This window comes from Salmo salar, chromosome 21 (assembly GCF_965601325.2).
Source record: "Salmo salar chromosome 21, fSalSal1, whole genome shotgun sequence".
Lineage (NCBI taxonomy): Eukaryota > Metazoa > Chordata > Actinopteri > Salmoniformes > Salmonidae > Salmo > Salmo salar.
The window spans coordinates 56,781,777-56,801,162 of NC_138311.1; the positions used below are offsets into that span (position 1 = coordinate 56,781,777).

The 19,386-nt window shown below is 39.6% G+C and overlaps 1 protein-coding gene across 2 annotated transcripts; it reads right to left on the reverse strand.

Annotated features, from left to right (window-relative positions):
- Window positions 1–2,545: 2,545 nt before the first annotated feature.
- Window positions 2,546–16,463, reverse strand: si:ch211-67e16.3 (uncharacterized). 2 transcript variants are annotated; one of them, XM_045704926.2, is made up of 7 exons: window positions 16,288–16,463; window positions 15,820–15,968; window positions 14,720–14,909; window positions 6,152–6,303; window positions 5,850–5,900; window positions 3,932–3,952; window positions 2,546–3,713 (listed from the first exon to the last, which is right to left on the reverse strand). In XM_045704926.2, exons 1-7 carry the CDS (start codon window positions 16,340–16,342, stop codon window positions 3,606–3,608), a joined length of 726 nt encoding a protein of 241 aa, XP_045560882.1. In that variant the 5' UTR covers window positions 16,343–16,463; the 3' UTR covers window positions 2,546–3,605. The 2 variants fall into 2 exon arrangements, with proteins under 2 accessions (XP_045560882.1, XP_014021200.2); XM_014165725.3 differs by having other exon boundaries at window positions 15,820–15,960; window positions 16,288–16,439.
- Window positions 16,464–19,386: the final 2,923 nt, after the last annotated feature.

Below are 19,386 nucleotides of genomic sequence, written 5' to 3' on the forward strand. Positions count from 1 at the left end.
GAGGTTGTAGAGGCGCTGTTGCGCCTTCTTCACCACGCTGTCTGTGTGGGTGGACCATATCAGTTTGTTCCTGATGTGTACGCCGAGGAACTTAAAACTCTCCACCCTCTCCACTACTGTCCCGTCGATGTGGATAGGGGGGTGCTCCCTCTGCTGTTTCCTGAAGTCCACGATCATCTCCTTTGTTTTGTTGACGTTGAGTGAGAGGTTATTTTCCTGACACCACACACTGAGTGCCCTGACCTCCTCCCTGTAGCCTCTCATCGTTGTTGGTAATCAAGCCTACCACTGTAGTGTCGTCTGCAAACTTGATGATTGAGTTGGAGGCGTGCATGGCCACGCAGTCATGGGTAAACAGGGAGTATTCTATTTTTATTTTTTAATGATCCTTTATTTAAGTAATTAAGTCAGTTAAGAACAAATTCACATTTACAATAACGGCCTACCTGGACAACGCTGGGACAATTGTGCGCCGCCCTATTGGACTCCCGATCACAGCTGGTTGTGATACAGCCTGGATTCGAACCATGGGGTCTGTAGGTGACGCCTCAAGCACTGAGATGCAGTGCCTTAGACCCCTGCGCCATTCTGGATCCCATGTTAGGAGTACAGGAGGGGATTGAGCACGTGGGGCCCCAGTGTTGAGGATCAGGGAATAACTACACTGTTTTGTATTCGGCCATATTCCCAGTCACCTTGCCATGGTTAAAAGCGGTGGTTCGCGCTTTCAGTTTTGCGTGAATACCGCCATCTATCCACAGTGTCTGGTTAGGGTAGGTTTTAATAGTCACAGTGGGTACAACATCTCCTATACACTTCCTTATAAACTCAGGAAGAGTTTATGACTTTTTGAGTTTATGAGTACAATATGTTACAAATTTACAAAACATATGATATGTTACAAATTCCAATTTGTTGTGGCTAACGTTAGCTATGTGGCTAATGCTAATGTTAGCTAGGTTGCTAATGTTAGCCAGGTTAGGAAACGGGGATACCTAGTCAGTTGTACAACTAAACTGAAATGTGTCTTCCGCATTTAACCCTCTAAATCAGAGAGGTGCGGGGGGGGGGGGGGCTGCCTTAATTGACTTTGGCCCACGGGGAACAGTGGATTAACTGCCATGCTCAGGGGGCAGAACCACATATTTTTACCTTGGGGATTCGATCCAGCAACCTTCTCTGTCACAGGCCGAAAACTCCTACATGTCATAGGGTTAATGGTTAAGTTTAAGGTTAGGAGTTAGTTTAGGGTTAATGCTTAAGGTTAAGGTTAGGAGTTAGTTTAGGGTTAACATGCTAAGAAGTATCAAGTAGTTGCAAAATTGCTCAAATGCTAAAGTTGTCCTTGATGAGATTCAAACCTGCAACCTTTGGGTTGCTAGATGTTTGCGTTGTACACACAAATCCACACCAATCCATCCAAACAACATCCAAATCCTGCAACTCAGGGTCCATACAGGTCGTATGATTCTGTTTGTTTTGAACTCCAGAGAAGTAACATGACATAATATCTCTAGTTGCTATTGGCTGCTAACATGAATGACTTTCAGCTAAAAATCCAGGTGTTAAAACACAGTTTATTTTTGTATGTTGCATTTTGAAAATGCATGGCTGTAGTGACCAATCATTCAGATATACACTAGACGACAGACAGGGCGCTGTTTTGAAACCACCGCGCCTCCATCTTAGCACTCCCCCACCAGTGTAAAAAAATAAATATTTTAGAAGCTATAAAAAAAAAAATGCATTTATTAATGTCTACTTATGTTTTTGCCAGGTTTATTCTATTACAGACAATTGAAAGCCTATGTATATTTTTTATTAAATATATAAAAAAAACATTTTCCGTCAAGTATAATTTTTAATGAAAGTTTACTGTCTTCAAAACAACAAGAAAATACTTTAATACATGTAATTTTGTCCTTGAAACATTTCATTGAAATACTGTGGAATTCCATTCATTCCCATGGAGGACTGCTTCTTCTGGGGAGCACCAATATGGCCGACCTGTGGCTTCAAAACCTCGCAAATACATGGCATCAGCAATCCAGGGTTTATATACATCATTTGGGGGACACAATCTTGAACCAACGGTCCCGGGTCAAATAGCTTGAGAACCGCTGCTTTACTGTACTATACTATCATGTCCAAACTTGTGAAACATAGACACCTACGATTGGTTCAGATTAGATCTGGTCCGAACCAATCAAATTTGGTCATGTTTAGGGGCCGAGCTCATTAGAATAATAGCCAGTGTGTAGAATAATACCCAAATATGCAAAGGAGAGTATTGCATATTTCTACCTTTGTGTATCTATTTAGGATACATCACCATGATGAGAATGACATTCATATTCAGAATTATGCATTTCTGTGTAGTACAGATCAGGGACCCATGATGAAATTCTGTTACCTCAATTCTGTTACCCAGATGTAAATCCACTTCACCTACTGTAGTTCAATAACCAAAATAAAAAATGTCAAACTCAACGTGTGATGTCATAGCTGATGTCACGGTTGTCGAAAGGAGGAGCGGACCAAAGTGCAGCGTGTGTGTCGCTCCACATTTTATTTACACTGTGAAACTATGCAATACATAGATAAACTGAATGACAAAAACAACAAACCGTGACGCAGAGGTGAAACATACACTGACTCAAAGATAATCTCCCACAAACCCAGGTGGGGTAAAAAAAACCTACTTAAGTATGATCTCCAATTAGAGACAACGAGGACCAGCTGCCTCTAATTGGAGATCATCCCAAACAAAACCCCAACATAGAAATACAAAACTAGAACCTGAACATAGAAATACAAAACATAGAATAACCCTGACCTACTCTACCCTAGAAAATATCATCTTTCTATGGGCAGGACATGACAGCTGACACGTCATTCTTTTCTTCAGACATCTTTGAATCTTAATTCGGAGAAGATATTTATCAGAGTTTTGATAAAAACGTGGTCGCATAAAAACTACAGAGGGAAATTTTACCGTAATTCTGTTATCAAACTTTGCATCTTCACTGTTCTTCTAGTAAATGTGTTTTTGGTGACATATTCTGTGTATATTGTTCAAAGTCATCCTTGTGCATAGAGTTATATGGTTTGTTAAACTTTGAAATCAATGTTGTTGTTTTTTTGGTGAAATAAGTAAGTCTGCTTAATTCCTTCAGCTTGTGATTTCCCACATCACTCTGCTCTCTCCAATATGCATCATAAGTTTATTAAAATTCCATTTGAATATAACAAGCAGCACTTTTTTTTGTTGTTTCTACAATCATTGTGACGAGTCGGGAAAGCCTTACTAAGGCACTTATAGCAAACACATTCTAGACTAGTAAGCAGCATCGCAACGTTGTTTTCACATCATTTCAAAACCTTTTTTTTCTCTCAGTGTAACGATGCTGAATCAACGTGCAAAATGTCATCAACGTAAAGAAATAATTGTTTTCATGGGACTTTAGAAAGCCTCCTATACATTCTTATAACCAATAAAGCATTGGACCTTGAAGTGTTACCAGCTCTTTCATACATTAGGCTTCAAAAGGAATGGTTCTGAATCTGATTGATTGATCTGATCAGTCGAAGGTCTCTTTACTTGGTCAGCAAGTAAAGAGTTGGGAATTGTGGTTGATGGATCGTGAGCCTCTCACTCCAACTGGTACCTTCCTCATATCCATGTAGGTTGAATTAATGTTCCCTCTTCCCGTCTGAAAATACAGAAAATATCAACTGTGTCAACTTGAACCTTTTGGCATTTACCCTTTTAGACTTGAATGATAAAATAGGATCGTTATTTAATGATAGGGCGTAGCTAACATGGATAATTAGTGTTCCTAAACCAGGAGGAAAGATTTTAACAAGAAGTTAGATCACATTGTTGACAAGTTGTGACAACGTTGGAAGCATGTGTATTGAATATTCTCACCGTAGGTTGGGTCTGATTAGGCTGAGGAAACAAATTAGAACAGAAATATGATTATTTTAACATATTCATTATTTTGTTTTGAAGATTATGTACAGAATTGTCCAATATATTGGCTTCAATTATGTGCTTTTATAACTGTGCAATTACATTGCCTTTGAAAAGTATTCAGACACCTTGACTTTTTCAATGTTTTGTTAGGTTATAGCCCAATGCTAAAATTGATTAAATTGTTACTTTTCCTCATCAATCTACACACAATGCCCCATAACAACGTAGCAAAAACAGTTTTTTTTGAATTTTTGCTAAAAAACAGAAATCTCACATTTACATAAGTATTCAGACCCTTTACTCAGTACTTTGTTGAAGCACCTTTGGCAGCGATTACAGCCTCGAGTCTTCTTGGGTATGACGCTACAAGCTTGGCACACCTGTATTTGGAGAGTTTCTCCCATTCTTCTCTGAAGATCCTCTCAAGCTCTGTCAGGTTGGATGGGGAGCATCGCTGCACAGCTATTTTCAGGACTCTAGAGATGTTCGATCAGGTTCAAGTCCAGGCTCTGGCTGGGCCACTCAAGAACGTTCAGAGACTTGTCCCGAAGCCACTCCTGCGTTGTCTTGGCTGTGTGCTTAGGGTCGTTGTCCTGTTAGAAGGTGAACCTTCACCCCAGTCTGAGGTCCTGAGCGCTCTGGAGCAGGTTTTCATCAAGGATCTCTCTGTACTTTGCTCCATTCATCTTTCCCTCGATCCTGACTTGTCTCCCAGTCCCTGCCGTTGAAAAACATATCCACAGCACTGATGCCGCCACCAGCATGCTTCACTGTAGGGATGGTGCCAGGTTTCCTCCAGATGTGACACTTGGCATTCAGGCCAAAGAGTTCAATCTGGTTTCATCAGACCAGAGAATCTTGTTTCTTATGGTCTGAGAGTCCTTTAGGTGCCTTTTGGCAAACTCCAAGCGGGCTGTCATGTGCCTTTACCTGAGTAGTGGCTTCTGCCTGGCCACTCTGCCATAAAGGCCTGATTGGTGGAGTGCTGCAAGGTTCTCCCGGGTTCTTGGTCACCTCCCTGCCCAAGGCCCCTCTCCCCCGATTGCTCAGTTTAGCCGGGCGGCCAGCTCTTGGAAAAGTCTTGGTGGTTCCCAAACATCTTCCATTTAAGAATGATGGAGGCCACTGTGTTCTTGGGGACCTTCAATGCTGCAGACATTTTTTGGTACCCTTTCCCAGATGTGTGCCTCAACACAATCCTTTTACATTTTTTTTTAAAGAACAAGTCAGTTAAGAACAAATTCTTATTTACAATGATGGCCTACCGGGGAACAGTGGGTTTAACTGCCTTGTTCAGGGGCAGAACGACAGATTTTTACCTTGTCAGCTCGGGGATTCGATCTACCAACCTTTCGGTTACTGGCCCAACGCTCTAACCACTAGGCTACCTGCTACCCCCACGAATCATGTCCAATCAATTGAATTTACCACAGCTGGACTCCATTGAAGCTGTAGAAACATCTCAAGGATGATCAATGGAAACAGGATGCAGCTGAGCTCAATTTCAAGTCTCATAGCAAAAGGTCTGAATACTTATGTAAATAAGATATTTCTGTGTTTTATTTTTTATAAAACTGTTTTCACTTTGTCATTATGGGGTATTGTGTCAATTTTAGAATAAGGCTGTAACATAACAAAATAAGTCAAGAGGTCTGAATACTTTCTGAAGGCACTGTATATGTTTCTCACTGCAACAACTTGAACTCAGTGTAAGCGCTTTAGGTTGTGCCAGCACTTCCAACATTAATGGGCAGTTTCCCGGACACAGATTGAGCCTAGTCCAAGACCGTAATCTGTTTCCAGGAAACCAGTCCTATATTGTTTGGACTCAAATCTGATCTCTCATTTTTTTTAAAAAAAGGATCCAAACCTGCATGGGGACGTATGTCAGTGAATCATACAGCTCCTCAGATCGAAGGACCTGGAAAGAATGACCCCAAAACACTAGAGATCAGAGAAGTAAACAAAAGAAAAGTCCGGTGCTTGGCAACGAATAACATTAAGGAAGAGAAACTCCTATCTTCACAAACATAGCTTGAAATAATGATGGCTTTGACATGAATACTATATAAAGTGTTCCTAACACAAGTTGTACTTGAAGCCTGTTGATTGTTTTCCTCTCCTGACATTTTCAATCAGCCAATCAGCTGTGTATATTATAATGAGCCTGACCCTCAGCCTGATATAGAAGAAGGTGATGGTGAAGCTGTAGAAGCAGAGGAACACAGACAGGCCAATCACAATCCACTTCAGTTGGTCAATCAGCTCAGCCTCAGGAGACGCAGGTAGAGGAGGTAGAGGGGAAGGAGCATCTCCTGCTAGTCCTGGGAACAGACAGTCAAAAACATGAAATATGTTAAACACAACCTTTTCCGGGAAAACGTAAAGTATAGCAAACACAACAGAGGAGGAAATGGAGTTTAGACATGATAAAATACATTATCATAATACATTATGAAGTACTTCATGGAATATCTAGAAACTACCGTTATCATAATACATTATGAAGTATTTCCTGGAATATCTAGAAACTACCATTATCATAATATATTATTATTATTATTTAAAAAAGATATATATATTTCACCTTTATTTAAATAGGCCATAGTGGCGAAATAATTACAATTTAGCATTAACACTGGAGTGATAGATGTGTAGATGATGATGTGCAAGTAGAGATACTAGAGTGCAAAAGAGCAAGAAGATAAATAACAATATGGGGATGAGGTAGTTCGGTGTGCTATTTACAGATGGGCTGTGTACAGGTACAGTGATCAGTAAGCTGCTCTGATAGCTGATGCTTGAAGTTAGAGAGGGAGATATAAGACTCCAGCTTCAGTGATTTTTGCAATTTGTTCCAGTCATTGGCAGCAGAGAACTGGAAGGAAAGGCGGCCAAATGAGGTGTTGACTTTGGGGATGACCAGTGAAATATACCTGCTGGAGCGCGTGCTACGAGTGGGTATGGCTGCAAACTTTCTACTTTTAAACTCGGACAAAACAGAGATGCTTGTTCTAGGTCCCAAGAAACAAAGAGATCTTCTGTTGAATCTGGTAATTAATCTGGATGGTTGTACAGTCGTCACAAATAAAACTGTGAAGGACCTCGGCGTTACTCTGGGCCCTGATCTCTCTTTTGAAGAACATATCAAGACTGTTTCAAGGACAGCTTTTTTCCATCTACGTAACATTGCAAAAATCTGAAACTTTCTGTCCAAAAATGACGCAGAAAAATTAATCCATGCTTTTGTTACTTCTAGGCTGGACTACTGCAATGCTCTACTTTCCGGCTACCCGGATAAAGCACTAAACAAACTTCAGTTAGTGCTAAATACGGCTGCTAGAATCCTGACTAGAACCCAAAAATTTGATCATATTACTCTAGTGCTAGCCTCCCTACACTGGCTTCCTGTTAAGGCAAGGGCTGATTTCAAGGTTTTACTGCTAACCTACAAAGCATTACATGGGCTTGCTCCTACCTATCTTTCCGATTTGGTCCTGCCGTACATACCTACACGTACGCTACGGTCACAAGACGCAGGCCTCCTAATTGTCCCAAGAATTTCTAAGCAAACGGCTGGAGGTAGGGCTTTCTCCTATAGAGCTCCATTTTTATGGAATGGTCTGCCTACCAATGTGAGAGACGCAGACTCAGTCTCAACCTTTAAGTCTTTACTGAAGACTTATCTCTTCAGTAGGTCCTATGATTAAGTATAGTCTGGCCCAGGAGTGTGAAGGTGAACGGAAAGGCTGGAGCAACGAACCGCCCTTGCTGTCTCTGCCTTGTCGGTTCCCCTCTTTCCACTGGGATTCTCTGCCTCTAACCCTTTTACAGGGGCTGAGTCACTGGCTTACTGGTGTTCTTCCATGCCGTCCATGGGAGGGGTGCGTCACTTGAGTGGGTTGAGTCACTGACGTGGTCGTTCCTGTCTGGGTTGGCGCCCCCCTTGGGTTGTGCCGTGGCGGAGATCTTTGTGGGCTATACTCGGCCTTGTCTTAGGACGGTAAGTTGGTGGTTGGAGACATCCCTCTAGTGGTGTGGGGGCTGTGCTTTGGCAAAGTGGGTGGGGTTATATCCTGCCTGTTTGGCCCTGTCCGGGGGTATCATCGGATGGGGCCACAGTGTCTTCTGATCCCTCCTGTCTCAGCCTCCAGTATTTATGCTGCAGTAGTTTATGTGTCGGGGGGCTAGGGTCAGTCTGTTACATCTGGAGTATTTCTCTTGTCTTATCCGGTGTCCTGTGTGAATTTAAATATGCTCTCTCTAATTCTCTCTTTCTCTCTTTCTGTCTTTCTCTCGGAGGACCTGAGCCCTAGGACCATGCCTCAGGACTACCTGGTATGATGACTCCTTGCTGTCCCCAGTCCACCTGGCCGTGCTGCTGCTCCAGTTTCAACTGTTCCCCCTGCGGCTATGGAACCCTGACCTGTTCACCGGACGTGCTTGTTGCACCCTCGACAACTACTATGATTATTATTATTTGACCATGCTGGTCATTTATGAACATTTTAACATCTTGACCATGTTCTGTTATAATATCCACCCTGCACAGCCAGAAGAGGACTGGCCACCCCTCATAGCCTGGTTCCTCTCTAGGTTTCTTCCTAGGTTTTTGGCCTTTCTAGGGAGTTTTTCCTAGGGAGTTTTTCCTAGCCACCGTGCTTCTTTCACATGCATTGCTTGCTGTTTGGGGTTTTAGGCGGGGTTTCTGTACAGCACTTTGAGATATCAGCTGATGTACGAAGGGCTATATAAATACATTTGATTTGATTTGGTGTTGCTATGGTGACCAGTGAGCTGAGATAAGGCGGGGCTTTACCTAGCAAAGACTTATAGATGACCTGGAGCATGTGGGCTTGGCGACGAATATGTAGCAAAGGCCAACGAGAGCATACAGTTATGAAACTAATAGCAGTAAATACATTTAATTTTGATTTATGTAAATAATATTTTAGTGACGAATCCTTCTCAGGAGGGCTGTAAGGCAGATACGTTAGGACTATTAATGTTTTTGGCAGAACAGGGACACAAAGTAAGAAAGAAGAAGTTGCGGTCTATGGAAAAGGGAAGTTATCTATCTTGGACATACCATACCACAGGAAGGGAAAACACTTAACTCTACCAGAAAAGCAGCCATTTTAGAAGTACCTAAACCACTTACTAAGAAACAGATGATGAGTTTTCTTGGAATTATTAACTATTGTCGTGCGTGGATATCTCACTTTGCATTACATACCGGAAAGCTCAGTGGTAGTTGATATATGGTAAAGCTATGGCAGCCAGAGATAAGATAGAATGGACTAGGAAAGCAGATGCAGAAGCAAAACAGGCAGGTGTTAAACCGCAAGCTGTCAACACAGCAATTCTTAAAAGAGGAAGTAAACATAGACATAGCTATATTAAAAATGGCAGTCCAGAGCTCCAATGAAAGAGATTGCGAAATAGTAAAAGTTAGGAGCTGTCTATACAGAGGGGATTTGGTACAAGGATAAGTTACCCATACTACCTAAGTCATTGTTTAGATATGCGGCAAGATTGACACATGGGCAGAGCCATGTGTCAACAGGGGGATAGTAGAGCAGGTGGTAGAGTATGTTAGGAAACACTTTGTGGCCTATTGGATAACAAACTACTTAAAACATTTTTTATAATAGATAAGTATATTAACCTCTATGGGCTAGGTGGGACGCTAGCGTGCCACCCGTGGTGCACTCCATCAACAGCAGGTGCATTTCAAGAGCGGCAAATTTGAATCCAAATAAATGTCAAAATTCAAATTTTTCAAACATACAACTATTTTACACCCTTTGAAAGATAAACATCTCCTTAATCTAACCACGTTTTACGATTTCAAAAAGGTTTTACGGCGAAAGCATAAATTTAGAGTATGTTAGGACTGTACATTTACAAGAGTTGTGTGTAATGTTTTGTCAATTCAAAGACAGGGTCACCAAAACCATAAAACCAGCTAAAATGATGCACTAACCTTTTACAATCTCCATCAGATGACACTCCTAGGACATTATGTTAGACAATGCATGCATTTTTAGTTCTATCAAGTTCATATTTATATCCAAAAACAGCGTTTTACTATGGCATTGATGTTGAGGAAATCGTTTCCCTCCAATAACCGGCAGTCAAGTCAGCGTCACAAATTAAATAATTAAAATTAGAAAACATTGGTAAAATATTATATTGTCATTTAAAGAATTATAGATTTACATCTCTTGAACGCAATCAACTTGCCAGATTTAAAAATAACCTTACTGGGAAATCACACTTTGCAATAATCTGAGCACTGCGCCCAGAAAAATACGCGTTGCGATACAGACTAGACGTCATGTTGGGGAGATCTAAAATCGAAAATACTATGTAAATAATCCATTACCTTTGATTCTCTTCATCAGATGTCACTTCCAGGTATCACAGGTCCATAACGAATGTAGTTTTGTTCAAAAAAGCTCATCATTTATGTCCAAAAATCTCCATCTTGTTAGCACATGATCTAAGCCAGCCGGACTTCTCGTCATGAACGAGGGGAAAAAATATATTTACGTTCGTTCAAACATGTCAAACGTTGTATAGCATAAATCATTAGGGCCTTTTTTAACCAGAACATGAATAATATTCAAGGTGGACGAATGCATACTCTTTTATAACGTATTGGAACGAGGGTACCCAACATGAACTCGCGCGCCAGGTGTCTAATGGGACATCATCGTTCCATGGCTCTTGTTCGGTCAGATCTCCCTCCAGAAGACTCAAAACACTTTGTAAAGGCTGGTGACATCTAGTGGAAGTAATAGGAAGTGCCAAAATATTCCTCAGCCCCTGTGTTTTTCAATGGGATAGGTTTAAAGGTAATACAACACATCAGGTATCCACTTCCTGTCAGAAAATGTCTCAGGGTTTTGCCTGCCAAATGAGTTCTGTTATACTCACAGACACCATTCAAACAGTTTTAGAAACTTTAGAGTGTTTTCTATCCATATATAATAAGTATATGCATATTCTAGTTACTGGGTAGGATTAGTAACCAGATTAAATCGGGTAAAAAAAATTTATCCAGACGTGCAAATGCTGCCCCCTAGCCCTAACAGGTTAAATGGGTAGAAGCATTCCCAACTTACTTGGAGGATACGATTAGGGTAGCTAAAATATTAGGTCCAGATATTATCCCTAGAGTTGGTTTACTAGGATCTATCTCTTTAAATAATGTATTACATTTTAGCTGATCAGGTAAACCATATAGAATGCCAGAGTTAGGAACACTAGAACATTTAGACATAGAAGTTGAAGATATACTAGCAGAACACATGAGAAGACTGTTTGTTAATCTTACATCTAGACGTTCCGCTAGCGGAACACCTGCTCCAATATCCAATGATGGGCGTGGCGCGAAATACAAACTCCTCTAAAATACAAAAACTTCAATTTTTCAAACATATGACTATTTCACAGCATTTTAAAGACAAGACTCTCCTTTATCTAACCACACTGTCCGATTTCAAAAAGGCTTTACAACGGCAGTATTGACACGGCTGGATAAAAAACATACCCGATTTAATCTGGTTACCACTCCTACCCAGTAACTAGAATATGCATATACTTATTACATATGGATAGAAAACACCCTAAATTTTCTAAAACTGTTTGAATGGTGTCTGTGAGTATAACAGAACTCAAATGGCAGGTCAAAACCTGAGAGATTCCTTTACAGGAAGTGGCCTGTCTGACCATTTCTTGAACTTCTTTTCCATCTCTATCATTTACTAAGGATCTCTGCTCTAACGTGACACTTCCCACGTCGTCCATAGGCGCTCAGAGCCCGGGAAAAAACAGAATGTCGTCATTCCAGCCCCAGGCTGAAACACATTATCGCCTTTCTCAAGTGGCCGATCAAGGGACACTGGGCTTATGCGCATGACCCGACCGCCCCCGCCTTTGGGATTTTTTCCTCTGTTTGCCGAAAAGGAGATTCCCTGTCGGAATATTATCGCTTTTCTACGAGAAAAATGTCGTAAAAATTGATTTTAAACAGCGGTTGACATGCTTCGAAGTACGGTAATGGAATATTTAGAATTTTATTGTCACGAATTGCGCCATGCGCGCGACACTTCTTTACTATTTCGGATAGTGTCTGGAACGCACGAACAAAACGCCGCTATTCGGATATAACGATGGATTATTTTGGACCAAACCAACATTTGTTATTGAAGTAGCAGTCCTGGGTGTGCATTCTGACGAAGACAACAAAAGGTAATCAAACTTTTATAATAGTAAATATGATTATGGTGAGTGCTAAACTTGCCGGGTGTCTAAATAGCGAGCCCGTGATGCCTGGGCTATGTACTTAGAATATTGCAAAATGTGCTTTCACCAAAAAGCTATTTTAAAATCGGACATATCGACTGCATAGAGGAGGTCTGTATCTATAATTCTTAAAATAATTGTTATGCTTTTTGTGAACGTTTTATCGTGAGTAATTTAGTAAAATGTTAGCGAATTCCCCGGAAGTTTGCGGGGGGTATGCTAGTTCTGAACGTCACATGCTAATGTAAAAAGCTGGTTTTTGATATAAATATGAACTTGATTGAACAAAACATGCATGTATTGTATAACATAATGTCCTAGGGTTGTCATCTGATGAAGATCATCAAAGGTGAGTGCTGCATTTAGCTGTCTTCTGGGTTTTGGTGACATTATATGCTGGCTTGAAAAATGGGTGTCTGATTATTTCTGGCTTGGTACTCTGCTGACATAATCTAATGTTTTGCTTTCGTTGTAAAGCCTTTTTGAAATCGGACAGTGTGGTTAGATTAACGAGAGTCTTGTCTTTAAATAGCTGTAAAATAGTCATATGTTTGAGAAATTGAAGTAATAGGATTTTTAAGGTTTTAAAAATCGCGCCACAGGCTGCCAGTGGCTGTTACGTAGGTGGGACGCAAGCGTCCCACCTAGCCCATAGAGGTTAACAGACAACTTGTGACCACTGTGAAACTAATAACAGGAAAGAGGTCTCCCCACCCAGGGAGGGGAGAAACCATTGGGCTTGCAGTAGATTATGTAACATGTTGCAGGATATGATAAGCAATGTATGTGTTGGAGAAGACTGGTAAATATGCATTGGCAGCGTTAGAGAAGAGGAGGGGCATTTATAAGGGGTGTGACATATGGTATAACCAAACGTGTGAGGTATAAAAGGCTATGTACATTGTTTGATATTTAGAGCCCTCGTGAATAAACATTACGATCATTGTAAGCTGGGTCTCCGTCTGTTTCATTCAACCGGAATCTTTCACATTCTGGGTTACAGACTGAGTAGTTTAATTGAATTTCAGTTTAAGAACATTGAGAACTTAATTCTCCTAACAATAGTACAGGTTTCAGTGATGGGTAGTATATGGGGCTTTGGTGACAAAATGGATGGCACTGTGATAGACTACATCCAATTTGCTGAGTAGAGTGTTGGAGGCTATTTTGTAAATGACATCGCCGAAGTCAAGGATCGGTAGGATAGTCAGTTTTACGAGGGTAAGTTTGGCGGCGTGAGTGAAGGAGGCTTTGTTTGCGAAATAGGAAGCCAATTCTAGATTTAATTTTGGATTGGAGATGTTTGTTGTGAGTCTGGAAGGAGAGTTTACAGTCTATCCAGACACCTAGGTATTTGTAGTTGTCCACATATTCTAAGTCAGAACCGTCCAGAGTAGTGATGCTATACAGACAGGCTGGCGGGTGCGGGCAACAATCGGTTGAAGAGCATGCATTTCGTTTTACTAGTATTTGAAAGCAGTTGGAGGCCACGGAAGGAGTGTTGTATGGCATTGAAGCTCTTTATGAAGTATGTGGTCCTGTGTGGCTCAGTTGGTAGAGCATGGTGTTTGCAACACCAGGGTTGTGGGTTTGATTCCCACGGGGGACCAGTACGGAGGAAAAAAATATATATAATAAATGTATGAAATGTATGTAGTCACTACTGTAAGTCGCTCTGGATAAGAGCATCTGCTAAATGACTAAAATGTAAAAGTACTTCATGAATATCTAGAAACTACCATTATCATAATACATTATGAAGTACTTCATGGAATATCTAGACACCACCATTTTCATAATACATTATGAAGTATTTCATGGAATATCTAGAAACTACCATTATCATAATACATTATCAAGTACTTCATGGAATATCTAGAAACGACCATTATCATAATACATTATGAAGTACTTCATGGAATATCTAGAAACTACCATTATCATAATACATTATGAAGTACTTCATGGAATATCTAGAAACTACCATTATCACAATACATTATGAAGTACTTCATGGAACATCTATACACTACCATTATCATAATACATTATGAAGTACTTCATGGAATATCTAGAAACTACCATTATCATAATACATTATGAAGTACTTCATGGAATATCTATACACTACCATATGCCAGTCAGACTGCAGTAATTCCTACTGGATTTGTATTGATAAATTATGCAATCACTATCAAATGCAATATTTAGTTACATACTGTAACCTGCTGTACATCACATGCATCATTTGAACTTTCTAAACATATAACACAGGTAATCAATCTAAGGCTTGTGTCCCAAGTGGAACCCTATAGTGTATGGTTCACTAATTTAGACCAGATCCCTGGTCAAAAGTAGTGCACCCTAATATAGGTATTCCAGCATTTGGGACGTAACCTAAATGTACAAAGGAAATGTTCCACTAACCTGGCAGCAGTTTGGTGGAAGGGTTCCCCACTACAGTTTTGATGGGTTTCATGGTAATAGCAGATGACAATGAGAACTCGCACTGGAACAGACCACTGATGTCATCAGCCTTTAAGTTGTGTAATGTGAACTTGTACTGGTTCCGTGACACCTTCATGTAGGTGCAGTCAGCCATCTGACTGTTATTTACCTAATAATAATAATAATAATAATAATAATAATACATTTCATTTACAGAGGAATCTCAATACTCTACATAGGCAGAAACTAAACAAAAAAAACCAAAACAATAAAGACAAAAAATACAAAGTTATAAAGTCATAAATTAATAAAGTTATAAAGTCATAAAGTCATAAATTAATAAAGTTATAAAGTCATAAAGTCATAAATTAATAAAGTTATAAAGTCATAAAGTCATAAATTAATAAAGTTATAAAGTCAAATTAATAAAGTTATAAAGTCATAAATTAATAAAGTTATAAAGTCATAAAGTTATAAAGTCATAAAGTCATAAATTAATAAAGTTATAAAGTCATACATTTATAAAGTTATAAAGTCATAAAGTCATACATTTATAAAGTTATAAAGTCATACATTTATAAAGTCATAAATGAATAAAGTCATAAAGTCATAAAGTCATAAATGAATAAAGTTATAAAGTCAAAGTCATAAATTAATAAAGTTATAAAGTCATAAAGTCATAAATTAATAAAGTTATAAAGTCATAAAGTCATACATTAATAAAGTCATAAAGTCATAAAGTCATACATTAATAAAGTCATAAAGTCAAAAATTAATAAAGTTATAAAGTCATAAATTAATTAAGTTATAAAGTCAAAGTCATAAATGAATACATTTATAAAGTTATAAAGTCATAAATTAATAAAGTCATAAAGTCATACAGTTGAATTAAATTGAATTGAATTAAAGAATCAAGGGTTGGTCTGTAGAAGGAGCGTCTTTCAGATGGTCAGGGAGGGCATTCCATAGGCGAGGAGAAAGGGAGCAGAGTACTCGGTCCCCCCTATGGTCTGGACACCTGTCATGGGGACTTGAAGCAGTGGGGAAGTGGCTGGAGCGGAGTGTGTGAGGTGGCTCACCTGACAAACCATGGTAACATCAGAGTTATTGAGTCTGTTCAGCCTGGCGTCAATAACAAAGAGCCCATCTGGGTTTGTGTGACTACAGGTGATGGAGACAGTACCGTCGGGGTTAAGTGTTCGATTCACAGGCTGCATCACCTGAATCCCTGGGAGGGGAGACAGTCAGAGTGAAACGAGAAGAGAGAAGATAACACACTGTAGAATCTCAACGGAAAGTCATTTGTTTGAGGAAACGTGGGACTTTTGTCTCACAATAACAAAAAAATGTATCCAATGGAAAACAATGGTATTTTAGACAGTCACATTTCTTGTGGACTTTTATCCCAGACAGGTTGAAGAGGAATAAACTTATAAACATTTCCATGACTTTTAGAAATACAATCTCTATTTTCTAAAAATGAATGACATTACTAACATGATATATATATATATAGTATATAATGAAACATAAGGTAGAGATCTCACCGTGGCTGGGACAGAGAAGGGTAAAGAACCAGGCAACTACAGAGATGATTCTCATTTCAACTCTTTTTCTTACTGAGTTTTAACCTTTAGCTAGCTGAGTCTAACTCTGACAGACACCAAATGAACAGTGATGACTAGAGGGGAAATCTCTCCTCATAACGCTCTAGCTCTCCTCCTATCGCTGGGCTTTAAATGGGTTTACTTGTCTGTCATTGGGAGTATCACAGACACTAAGTGGTAAAGTGGGTTAAAGTATAGATTGATATCGACTAAAAGACCACAATGGATAATCTTTCTAGTTGTTTTTTTTGTGTTTTTTTTGCCCAAGAGTTTTGATTTAGTACATATGGAAATATGGATTTGCATTCCCATTAGAATAGATGGAGTTAGCTTAACAGATTCCTTACCAGTGGCACAGTTGTGTTTTTGCTGTTGTTAGCAGACTAATAGGCTCCACTAAATACAGTAATTACAGCACCATATCTTAGTTAGTTATTAAATGGACACATTATCCTTTTCTCCATTGACCGTCGTTTTGTTACAGGCCATGTAAATCTGCTGTACCGGCATGTTTACGGACATTTTCTGTTATCAGAAAAAAGGAAAAAAGCCTTTTGATTTCTGACTAGGTGAGCCATATCAGTGGTTACTGTTAATGCCACATCCTGTTGTGTTCAGTATTTTTCTCTGAAGTCTGTCACTAGAACCTAGACCTAAGTCAGTCAGCAGTAAAGAGGCTGGGAACTGCGACCCAAATGGCATCCTATTCCCTACATAAGGTGCCATGGGGCTCTGGTCAAAAGTAGTGCACTATGTAAGGGAATAGGGTGCTACGGCCCATAGGGCTCTGGTCTAAAGTAGTGCACTATGTAAGGGAATAGGGTGCTACGGCCCATAGGGCTCTGGTCTAAAGTAGTGCACTATGTAAGGGAATAGGGTGCTACGGCCCATAGGGCTCTGGTCTAAAGTAGTGCACTATGTAAGGGAATAGGGTGCCATTTGGGACGCAGCCTAGCTGTAAAGGCGTGGTAGTCTCTAGAAGAAGAGGCCTCCTGTAGGGCACGCCTGGGTTCAAATACTATTTGAGATCTTTCAAATACTTTTTAAGTGTTAGCTCTAGCCTGCCTGGAGTAGCAGGTGGATGGTGTTTGCGCATATAGGAACTGCCTGCTGGTTCCATTGTAACTGTCAAGCAGCCAATCAAACCCAGCTAAAGCATTTGAAGTGATTTCAAATAGTGCTTGAACCCAGAGCTGCATGGGGCCCGATCCTGACATCCTGTTATTATGCTGTAAATGCACACACTGGAAACTGTGTCCCAAATGGCACCCTATTCGCTACCAAAGTGTCCTATAGGCCCTGGTTAGAAGCAGTGGACTATATAGGGAACAGAGTGTCAGTGGGGAAACTGCCAGATACTGGGAGATGGATTGATAATGAAGAAGCACTTTTGAGGTTTGATTCACTTTTCTTTCTTATTATTACTATATTAACAAAATAAAGACTGCATCAACTTAGAGGAATATTTTTAAGAAAATGTTGTTGTGGGGGTCAGCGGTCAGAGTTCTTGGCACCTGGTAATCTATAATGCCTTCCGAAAGTATTCATACCCCTCGAATGATTCCACATGTTGTTGTGCTACAAGCTAAAAAAAAAAAAACATTTACTCCCTAATGAAAAAGTGAAAATATGTTTTTAGAAATGTTTGCAAATTTTATTGAAAATTATTTAATTTTTGTTACAAAAATAAGTATTCAGACCCTTGAGTCAACACGTTAAATTCACCGTTGGCTGCGATTACAGCTGTGAGTATTTCTGAGTACGTATCGAAGCGCTTTACTCATCTTGATTGTACAATATTTGCACATTATTCTCTTTAAAATTCTTCAAGCTTTGTCAAGTTGGTTGTGATCATTGCTAGAAAGCCATTTTCAAGTATTGCCATAGATGTTCAAGACAATTTTAGTCAAAAATGGAGCTAGGCCACTCAGAAATATTACATGTATATGGTCTTGTGTTTTAGGTTATTGTCCTGCTGAAAGGTGGATTTGTCTCCCAGTGTCTGGTGGAAAGCAGACTAAACCAGGTTTTCCTTTAGGATTTTGCATGTGCTTAGCTCTATTCCATTTATTTTTATCCTGAAAAACTCCCTAGTCCTTGCCGATGACAAGCATACCAAGAACATGATGCAGCCACCACCAGAATGCATGTTTTGGAATATTTTTTTATTCTGTACAGGCTTCCTTCTTTTCACTCTGTCATTTAGGTTAGTATTGTGGAGTAACTCCGGCAACTGAGTAAGGAAGGACACCTATATTATTGTAGTGACAGGGTGCATTGATACACCATCCAAAGTGTAATTTATAACTGCACCATGTTCAAAGGATAATTCAAGGTCTGCTTTTTCATTTTTACCCATCTACCAATAGGTGCCCTTCTTTGCGAGGCACTGGAAAACTTCCCTGGTGTTTGTGGTTGAATCTGTGTTTGAAATTCGCTGCTCAACTGAGGGACCTTACAGATAATTGTATGTGTGGGGTACAGAGATGAGGTAGTCATTCATAAATCATGTTAAACACTATTATTGCTCACAGAGTGAGTCCAGGCAACAGTATAATGTGATTGTTAAGCAAATCTTTATTCCTGAACTTATTTAGGCTTACCATAACAAAGTTGAATAGGCATTGACTCAAGACCTTTCAGCTTCTAATTTTTAATTAATTGGTAAAAATGTCTAAAGACATAATTCCACTTTGACATTATGGTGTGTTGTGTGTAGGCCCAGTGACACATAATCTCAATTGAATCAATTTTAAATTCGGGCTGTAACAATAAAATGTGGAAAAAGTCATGGGGTGTGAATACATTCTGAAGGCCACTGTATCATGAATTGAATTACTGTAAGATTAAGGAATTACTCAGCTATACGGTTCTTAAAAAGACACACATTTTAGGATTTTGTGAGTGACGGGTAAATAAATACTTATAAAAGGGAAAACTAATTATAATAACTTACACATGTTTATTTTAATATTTCTCCAGCTGTTAATTTTAATATTTCTCCAGCTGTCGGCTGTCAATCCAGACAGCAAGAGATAA

Excerpts from the sequence above, each read along its gene's own strand:
- si:ch211-67e16.3 (XM_045704926.2), bottom strand. The coding sequence starts at position 16,342 with ATGAGAATCATCTCTGTAGTTGCCTGGTTCTTTACCCTTCTCTGTCCC. Across the intron at positions 15,969-16,287 it reads CCTTCTCTGTCCCAGCCACG|GGATTCAGGTGATGCAGCCT; the intron begins GTGAGATCTCTA and ends CTCCCCTCCCAG. Across the intron at positions 14,910-15,819 it reads ATGTTACCATGGTTTGTCAG|GTAAATAACAGTCAGATGGC; the intron begins GTGAGCCACCTC and ends TATTATTATTAG.